Source organism: Oppia nitens, unplaced genomic scaffold (assembly GCF_028296485.1).
Source record: "Oppia nitens isolate AA-2021 unplaced genomic scaffold, nextdenovo-longstitch-racon4-pilon3 scaffold9_pilon_pilon_pilon, whole genome shotgun sequence".
NCBI classification, from domain to species: domain Eukaryota; kingdom Metazoa; phylum Arthropoda; class Arachnida; order Sarcoptiformes; family Oppiidae; genus Oppia; species Oppia nitens.
This window is the reverse complement of record NW_026533253.1, coordinates 2,151,088-2,160,085: the sequence shown is the minus strand read 5'-3', so window position 1 is coordinate 2,160,085 and position 8,998 is coordinate 2,151,088. Positions and strand designations below refer to the sequence as shown.

Below are 8,998 nucleotides of genomic sequence, written 5' to 3'. Positions count from 1 at the left end.
CTGCTTACTCCATAACTAAATGACTGCACAATTGACATTATGGGTGATATTCTCCTATTGACTCACATTATAATAATTGTCCTTGATACATTTGTCATCAATTATATTATTGACACTTTAGTAATTGTACTAATTACTGTTGAGTATAATTAATTATTATAATCAAGCAAATCAACTATGTAATTTGCTTAAAACACCATGACAAATTATTATAAATATAGTTATTACGGTATTTACAGTATAATAACCAATAATTGTACAATTAAATATTAGCATAATAAAATAATATTCTACAAATACAAATAATTAAGTCCACTTTATTAATTTTATTTAAATTTGTAAATTACAAAAATATAGTGTTATACAGCAATAATACTAATATTGTATAAAATATATTAAATTTAACCATTTTATTGTATAATATATTTGTGATTAATGTAAGTTATTTAAAAAATACAATAATTGTTAAAATAGTGGCCATTAAATGAGTTAACTCTGGCTTTTAGTTTTGCATATGATTTCCAATATAAAGCACTCTATAATAAGGCTCTCTGTTTCCTAATTCTTCAAATGTTAAGAAAGTAAACTTAAAGAATATTTTTTTACAATAAATTATAAATATTTTGTATGATTTTTGTTAATTACAAGAAAACCACATAAAAACAATGAAATCAAAAATAAATGCTATCTTACGGTTAAAAGATTAAAAATGTTTGAAAAATAAATTAAAATTGAATTAAATTTTTAAAATAATTAAAACATTCAGAAAGTAAACATTACTTTTCAACATTTGCTATTAACTCGTCGACCATTTTTGTCAATTCGTCGTTCTCTTTAGTTTTTTGATCCAATTGTGATTGAAGTCCATTAATCTTCATTTCAGATCTCTTGAGCTGAGCTTTGACTGCAATCAGTTCCGATTCACAGTCTTTTCTGGCACTTTCTATCATAATATTGGCTCTAAATAATCAACAAATAAATAATAACTTATTTATAATTTTAATGAAACACAAAAAAATAGACACAAACTGTTCAATCTTTTGTTCTGCTTTAGACTTCAACATATCGTACATCTGATCCTTTTCTTTAAGTCTATCCATTAACTCATTGAGCTGTTCATTGAATTGCAACTCTCGTAGTTTGCTGTCTTCAAGAGCTGTCCTAACCTTATCGTATCTATTGTGCACTTCATAGAAGTTTTTCTCGACGTTATCCACTTCTTTGAGAGCTTGACTTCTTTCAGCAGTCATTTCATTGCATTTCTCGATCATATCATTCTTATCCGCCAACAAATTATTTATGGTTTCGGACGCCGTTTCAACCAAATCTTCATTACATTTGTGCAAAAGATTTACCAAAAGCTCATATTTGTCACAATCAATGGCCACTCTATTAATACTTTCTTCTAATGTATAAATTTGTTTATCTTTTTCAATGAGTTTCTCCTGAAATAATAATTCTTTAGTTCTCAATTCATCAATTAATTGGTGAGAGATGTCATCAATCAAATGATTGCCATTTTCTTCAGTTAATTGTTCTCCTCTTAAACCGACATTCGTTACATTTAATGGAGTATTAAAATTCATGAGAGCTGTGCTTTCATTGTGTCTCATCGGTGACACTTCATGTCCATCAATGGTCTCGTTAAGTCTTTGATGAGCAATAGTTATATTATGTTGACTTCTGAGTGAATCATTTAATGTCATTGTATTGGTTCTTCTAATCAAATCAGAGATATTCATCGTATCGACCAATGGATCAAAGCGTTTCAAGAGTGACATCCGGGTCGGTGACAGTCCATTGTTTACATCGTTAATTAATGTCTTCTTCTCGAGCGCATCCAACTCGTGGATAAACTTTTCGGGTATTTTAAAGTCATCGTCGGTAAACACGTGGTTGTTGTGGTCGGTAATGACCCGATTCGGTGATTCTATTGTTTGATGTCCATCGCCGCTGTAGTCGTTGCTATCGTTAAAGCCATTGACATCTGTTGCGACCAAATACGAGTGACACTTGAGTTAATCATTCAAATATTTGTCGACAATTTTATAACCAAAACTTACCGAAACTATTCATGGCTTCAGAGATAACAACAAACAAAAGTTAATCAATCAATCAATTGTTTAATCAAAAAGCGGTTTAAATATAATTTAAATACAAATCAAATAATGGCTGAAAACTAACGAATCAATGAATGAATGCAATCGACACTCAACTCAACATCAAAAACGTTTACAAAATATAACCAAACATTGCATTCAATTCTATATATTTGTTGAACCAATTATATCAACATTACTGATGGCACTAACACTCAGCACTTGTTTTCACATTTCAATTGATTGTCAATCAATCAAAATGTTTTGTCTAATAATAGTAAAAATAACACAAATTCAATATTAATACTAAACTATTATATTATAATCAATGACTTTACAAATAGCGCCAAACTATTGATTACTTTCTCATAGATTTGCTTTCATTTACTATTACAACAAATTATTATCAAAAATACTTTTTATTTGATTATATCCTATCAACATATTTATAGTAATATTTAAAAATACTTTTAATATATAGTAATTTTGTATGCATTGTCTACTTATAATATAATCCTTATAATTAGATAATAATTTTTTTCTATTAAATATCTAAAAGAAGTGATTGAAAATAATGAATTTTATTTGATTCCTATAATCGCTATTTTTTAAAATAACATTTAATAACTAAAGTAAATTGCAGTAAAATAAACTAAAGTAAATTAAATGTTATTTTTTAAGTATTATATTACACACACATACGTTTGCAATAAAGTAGATAATGTAAAATAATATTTTAAAAAGTTATATCAGTAAACTTACAATATTATTAGCACTAATTGCTATAAATGCCGACAATGTTAAACCGATCGGGCAATCAATGACCAAAAAATACAACAAATATCATAAATCAATTATTTATGTCATTTAAATTATGCACAATTGTTTGATTACAATAAAAATTATTTACATAAAGCTTTCATTTGAATAAATTATCCCAAAAAAGACATTTTAAAGTCTTCAGTCTTTGTTTATCAATTTACGTTAAAATTATTCAACTATTAATTATATGAATGAAACAAATTAAATCAATTTACCAAACAATCAAACAAACAAATTAGAAAACAAAAAAATCATTTTAAAAAAGTCAGAAATGTTAAACCAAACAATAGCTTTGAAATGAGCGACAAATGTCTAACACATCTTCTCATATCATGACTGACAGTCGTTATTGTCTTCTTTTGAATCGCCACTTAAAGAGTGTTTATCACCATTTGTTTGCTCAATACTGGATGGAGTCGTGTTTGTCGAGTGATTTCTCTCTTCCAATTCGTTGACCTCATTTCGAGGTTCTTCTTTGATTTCTTTGTCTTTAAATTCAATATCTTCTTCATTCTTAAACTTATCATTTGTATAATTATCGTGATTTTTGTTGTGATTATTTGGCTCTTTATCATTATGTCGACTACTTTTATGGCGAGTGCTTTCGTGACCTTTTCTTGACTTTGAGCGTGAGTTTGATTTGGATCGAGATCTGCTATGAGAGTGATTTCGGCGCCTATGAGAGCGTTGTGGAGATCGGGATCGACTTCGGGAACGATGGCGGGAACGGTGTCTATCAATAATTAATAACATTAAATAATCTGAAATGAATCATAAGAACAGACCGTTTATCAGTTCTATCTCTTGAACGAGATCTGGATCTACGTCTCCAATCGTCTCTTCGATTATCTCGATTATATCGACGACTATGACCTCCTCCTCCTCCTCCTCGATAGGTTACTCCTCGCTCTCTAACTCGCATTTCTGACGGCGCTTTAGTTTAAACACAAACTAATCGTTAATATCTTTAACTCTTTCATGTCTTTCATATCTTTAACAAACTTTTTCTGTCTCCCTGTGCGAACTCAACTTCCAATTCACGACCAAATAGACGAACTCTGTCCAAGTTATGGACAGCCTCTTCAGCTGCTCTTAATTCATCAAACGTATCAATAAAAAAATTAAAATTAAGTTAAGGAAAATATTTTGATTCAAAAATAAATTCATATTCAAAAACACATCTAATTTGTCGTTCAGACCTATCGATCCTATAATATATAATTAGTAAAATCAGCAAATAATCATAAGATAATACATGTCATCATTTAAGACATATTTCAATTAAATTAAAATATCAATGATAAGGATATTGCACGTAAGCAAAACCGCGCGGACGATGGGTATAGTAATCCAGAGGTATATAGACATCGGTCACGTGTCCGTAATCGTTAAATAGGTTCCGTAAATCCTCGGATCTGTTTTGTGGACAAAATAATTTATTCAGTTTACTCTATATATCAACAATATATTATATCATAATTATTATCAAAATATAACAAACTTAATGATCTAGTGATATATTGTACAGTATCTCTAACTTGTATTAAATTTTTAATAAATTTTAAATAAATAAATTTTAGTTATTGATAATTAACGGTATATATGATATATACTTATATTACTTAATGAAAGTCCATTAATGACACTAATATTTAACAAAATATATTTTATGTGAAAAATATTAACTACTCTTAAATAAAATGAATTAACATAAAGACTATTATGTTATGAATGTCTTAAATATTGATTTAATAAAATAATGTTAATTATTATTTAGAAATTCAAATTATTTATCAAATTTTATCAATACTTTCATTTAATAAACATTATAAACATTCAATTAATTAAATAACATTCAAAATATTCATAACTTTATGATTAAATAAATCAATTCAAGTAATGTTTGGATCGATGTATTGAATGTCATTAATAGACCATAATTTGAATGCAATTATTATTATAAACCATATTTGACTAATAAATTGAATTGAAATGAAATTAAAATATTAATAATTAATTGATAATAATTATTGTATAAATCATTGGATCAATTGGTGATAATAAAAATAAATAATTAAATATTCAAAACCTGGTCACTTCGGCCACATTGCGGACAAACAGTGACCGGTTCGATGGTCCAAACGAACGCGGCATTTGCGGCCAATTTGTTGCATTCAATTGTTGTGTCTTCAATTGGGTCACTCTTGTGGTCAGTGGTCAGCAAAATGTGTTAACCCGTCGATCACTACCAACGATATGGCGATACAAATGTTGTTTTCAAAACTAATTGATTCACACTTTCAATGAATGAATCAAAAGATTAAATTACACACAAATGCTCTCAAAATTCAATCAATGTTTCCATACATTTGTACATCAATTACGTCCTATATTTCAATACAATTGACAAACAGTTTTAACAATTATTTATATCAATTGATTTGATTATAATTTAAACAAAAGGTTTGTTACAAACAATTTAAATAACATTGAAATTACAATATGTCTGAATTGGATCAGTTAGACAATGACAATCAAATGAGTAATAAAAGTCAAGATATTGTTGTAATTTCTGGTTTGACATATAGTGTAATGTATTTGAATGTATTGTCATTCAAGTGATCATTGATTGGCTGTTAATCTATTGGTCGACACATTAAGCGATTGTTTTTGTCGTAATAATGACGGACTCGGAGGACATGACTTTCAGAAGACAATCAATGGACACAACAAAAGAGTTGGAGTGGATTGAGTTACACGAAAAACTCATTGATATCAATCTTAAGACAAATGAAAACTTTATGACCAAAAGTATCCGCAAATTCAAAGAGAATCCATTTGTTCCGATCGGTATGTCTTAGGTATAGATAAGACAGATGTTTATTGATGACTGATTTGACCATTTGTTAGGTATCTGTGCGACCACTTTCTGCTTAGTATACGGTCTGATATGTCTGAGAAAGGGTGACTCAAAGACTCAACAGAAGATGATGAGGGGTAGGATTATGGCTCAGGGATTCACTGTCACTGCCATTATCTCCGGTCTTATGTATTCATTGGTCCAAAAGACCAAACAAAAAGATAATCAAAATTAAATAACACTAGACTTTGAAATTTTGTTGATTTATATATATATATATAGCTGTATATAACAAACTTATAGATTATATTATTATTATTTAATTAACACAGTTTTCATTAACGTTAATAAATAAATAAATTTTAATAATTGTATGAATTTTAAAAAATACTTTTACATTAATTAATTGAAGCATTTGTCATATTTATTATTATTATTATTATTACTGTAATACAATTTTTTCATCAAAATTGAGTTTAGCGGTAATAATATAACGTAATAAAGTTTAATCGATAATATTGAATAAATATATTATTTTTTTATTTTTAAAATTCATCATTTATTAGTAGTGTTTTGATTTTCAACTAAATAAATTATTTTGTCGGTTTAACGCTTATAACTGGGACTTAGTATGTCCACCGAAGTTGACCAGTGGACGCTATTTCCGAAATTTTATTATAACTATAAATAACTATTTGTTAGGTTAGAAACTATAAAAACTTATAAATAACTATTTCAGTTATTTTGAAAAATATAAGCATTAAATTGTAAAATATTGCTCAAATATATGTAAAAACAAAAAGTAATAGTTATATAAATTATATAAAATGCGTAAACTGTTATCAACTCATATTACTTTTTTAACAATAGAAATAATTAGTTTATTTATATAAATCATTTTTGTAAATATGCTGAAAACAAGTGAATTATATATCAGTTGAAATATTTATAAGAAAATAAATAACTATTTCAATAACTATTTGGCTTTTATGACAACTATATACAACTATTTAATACAGTTTAAATAACTATTTTAACAACTATTTGACGTTTTTTAGCAACTATTATAACAACTATTTAATAGAGTATAAAAAATTATTAATCAATACACTATTTATTAGTTAACAAGTTTGCATATAATTAGGTTTATTATACAAATTTTTAAAAAGATTTGCCATAAACTTGAATCCATATATTTTATGAAAAATTTATTCAATTGATTTAAGAAATTGTTTTTCATAAAACAAATATTTAAAATTTGGAAATAATTAAAACTTTAAGACTTTGACCGGTAGTCATAGCTTACGACAAATTGTTTAATAAATTATCTTCTGTTGTAATGTTGACTGATTTGTTTCATACAACTCTAGGATATGCTTTCTATTTTGGAATATCTTGGGAACGGTACTAATGAGAGGTCACTTTATGCACAGTTATTTTATTTATACTAATTATATTATTCATATTCAAATTGATTATCTCATAACATAAAAAAATACTATTACCGGTAATGAATCAATTGTTTTTTATCAGTTATATTGTATATTATCGAAAAACTAATCTTAAAGAATAATTATATTTAACCCAAAATTATATTTTATAGATAAAATTCGTAATATAAAATAAACGATCAATTTTAACGATTTACTAAAGAAATCAATATATTCTTAAATTTATGATATGAAATGAATTATTATTATTATGTTAATTAGAAATATTTTTTAGTGTATACTTTATTCTCAAGTAAAGTATATTACTATGAATTATCTGAAATTCTTATTATAATGTAATTGTTTTATATGAAAAGTTAGTAATAAATTTTAATTTGTTTATAGTGTGGGGAACGACTGTGTAGGGTAAGTGGCCTGGATTAGTGTCACAACAATGCAAACTAAATTGCAGTTAAAGTTTTAGTTAGCATAAGTAGTTTATTAATAATAGTTTTTTATTTATACAATAGTTTAATTATAATTTTTAGTTTTAGATGTTATGGATAATTAATAAAAAAGCTTACCGGTAGTCTTTATAGATATGTAAATAATAATAAATGTAACTTTATTTAAATACTGAGAAATGTATATCCATTACCTTTTAAGTTGGAATCGTGTATTATTGAATTTTCTATAAAATAATTCAGCCAAATAAATAAAATTGTTAAAGTATTTTTAATAAATACATTAAATTTTTTATATTGCAATTCAATGCTTTTTTAATTTAATCAAAATATGAATCACTGCATACAAAGGCTTTGAAAACTAAAAAATATATGTTTTAACTCAAAAATAAAAATTATTTAAAATATAGAATAATATAACAATAAAGATATTTAAATCTATTGATTGATGAATTGATTATAAAATATGCTAACAAAAAATTTAAAATCAATATAAATATTTATATATATATATAATAGAAAACAATATATGGAATGCAATGCAAAGCTTGTGTTTGATTGATGTGAATGTTTTGTTTGTTTGTTTGTTGGATACACTAATTAAACAATTCATTAATAAATTAACATTTCTTTCTATTAATGAATTTATAATAATATATATAATAAGACATAACAGGATTGCTATGAAATTTTGGATACAATTCAATGTATTATAAACTTAATTAAATACATTGTTTCTTAATTAAATCATGATTTATATTATATAATATTAAACAAATGGATAACCATTTTAAATTGTAACATGTTTGGTACAATTTTTTTAATAATAGTAATAATTGTAAATAATTATAATTATAATAATTGTGGTGTAAATACTAAGATAATATGAAAATGATTTTGTTGTGCGATATGTTAATCATTTACATAACATCATACAAATAATAATCAAATTTGTATTCATCTTTAATTATAAGTACAATCATATAATAGTAATAATCAATTATTATATTTCAACGTTCATTGAGAGTCAGAGTCTCTCTTTCTCTTTATTTAAAACAACTTTTGGTGTCTTTTTTAAATTCACCGGATATTTCAGAATATACTAATAAATAATAATAATAATACTTAACAAAAAAATTATATTAGGTTTCTGTATAAATATAATATAGATTGTTGTGATTAACAAGTCATATGCCTATTAAATTGCACTATCAATTGATAGATAATCCAAAAACAATTATCATTTTATAATAACAACAACTTTGTTATTACAAATAATTTAATTTTCAATTTAAATAACTTTTAAAAATAACTCAATGTATT

At 25.4% G+C, this 8,998-nt stretch overlaps 3 protein-coding genes across 3 annotated transcripts; 1 reads left to right on the top strand and 2 right to left on the bottom strand.

The window, feature by feature from the left end:
* Positions 1-536: 536 nt before the first annotated feature.
* LOC128964742 (transforming acidic coiled-coil-containing protein 2-like) lies at positions 537-2,202 on the bottom strand. Its single transcript, XM_054311379.1, has 5 exons — positions 2,185-2,202; positions 2,064-2,078; positions 1,030-1,987; positions 781-960; positions 537-564 (listed from the first exon to the last, which is right to left on the bottom strand). Exons 2-5 carry the CDS (start codon positions 2,074-2,076, stop codon positions 537-539), a joined length of 1,179 nt encoding a protein of 392 aa, XP_054167354.1. The 5' UTR covers positions 2,077-2,078; positions 2,185-2,202.
* A 929-nt stretch (positions 2,203-3,131) lies between these two features.
* On the bottom strand, positions 3,132-5,293 carry LOC128964901 (serine/arginine-rich splicing factor 10-like). The gene is made up of 5 exons (XM_054311557.1): positions 5,011-5,293; positions 4,232-4,336; positions 3,924-4,027; positions 3,707-3,854; positions 3,132-3,654 (listed from the first exon to the last, which is right to left on the bottom strand). The coding sequence occupies exons 1-5, from the start codon at positions 5,073-5,075 to the stop codon at positions 3,252-3,254; spliced, it is 825 nt and encodes a 274-aa protein (XP_054167532.1). The 5' UTR covers positions 5,076-5,293; the 3' UTR covers positions 3,132-3,251.
* A 191-nt stretch (positions 5,294-5,484) lies between these two features.
* LOC128964902 (HIG1 domain family member 2A-like) lies at positions 5,485-6,078 on the top strand. The gene is made up of 2 exons (XM_054311558.1): positions 5,485-5,771; positions 5,832-6,078. The coding sequence occupies exons 1-2, from the start codon at positions 5,603-5,605 to the stop codon at positions 6,014-6,016; spliced, it is 354 nt and encodes a 117-aa protein (XP_054167533.1). The 5' UTR covers positions 5,485-5,602; the 3' UTR covers positions 6,017-6,078.
* The last annotated feature ends 2,920 nt before the right edge of the window (positions 6,079-8,998 follow it).

Bases quoted from the DNA above. Each gene is read 5' to 3' on its own strand.
- LOC128964742 (XM_054311379.1), bottom strand. The intron at 961-1,029 runs GTTTGTGTCTAT...TTGATTATTTAG, and splicing joins GCAGAACAAAAGATTGAACA to AGCCAATATTATGATAGAAA. The intron at 565-780 runs GTAATGTTTACT...TAACATTTGAAG, and splicing joins TTAATAGCAAATGTTGAAAA to AATTAGGAAACAGAGAGCCT.
- LOC128964901 (XM_054311557.1), bottom strand. From the start codon at position 5,075: ATGCCGCGTTCGTTTGGACCATCGAACCGGTCACTGTTTGTCCGCAAT. The intron at 4,028-4,231 runs ATATCCTTATCA...TTTTATTGATAC, and splicing joins CGCGGTTTTGCTTACGTGCA to GTTTGATGAATTAAGAGCAG. The intron at 3,855-3,923 runs GTTTGTTAAAGA...TTTAAACTAAAG, and splicing joins CGCACAGGGAGACAGAAAAA to CGCCGTCAGAAATGCGAGTT.
- LOC128964902 (XM_054311558.1), top strand. From the start codon at position 5,603: ATGACGGACTCGGAGGACATGACTTTCAGAAGACAATCAATGGACACA. The intron at 5,772-5,831 runs GTATGTCTTAGG...ACCATTTGTTAG, and splicing joins GAATCCATTTGTTCCGATCG to GTATCTGTGCGACCACTTTC.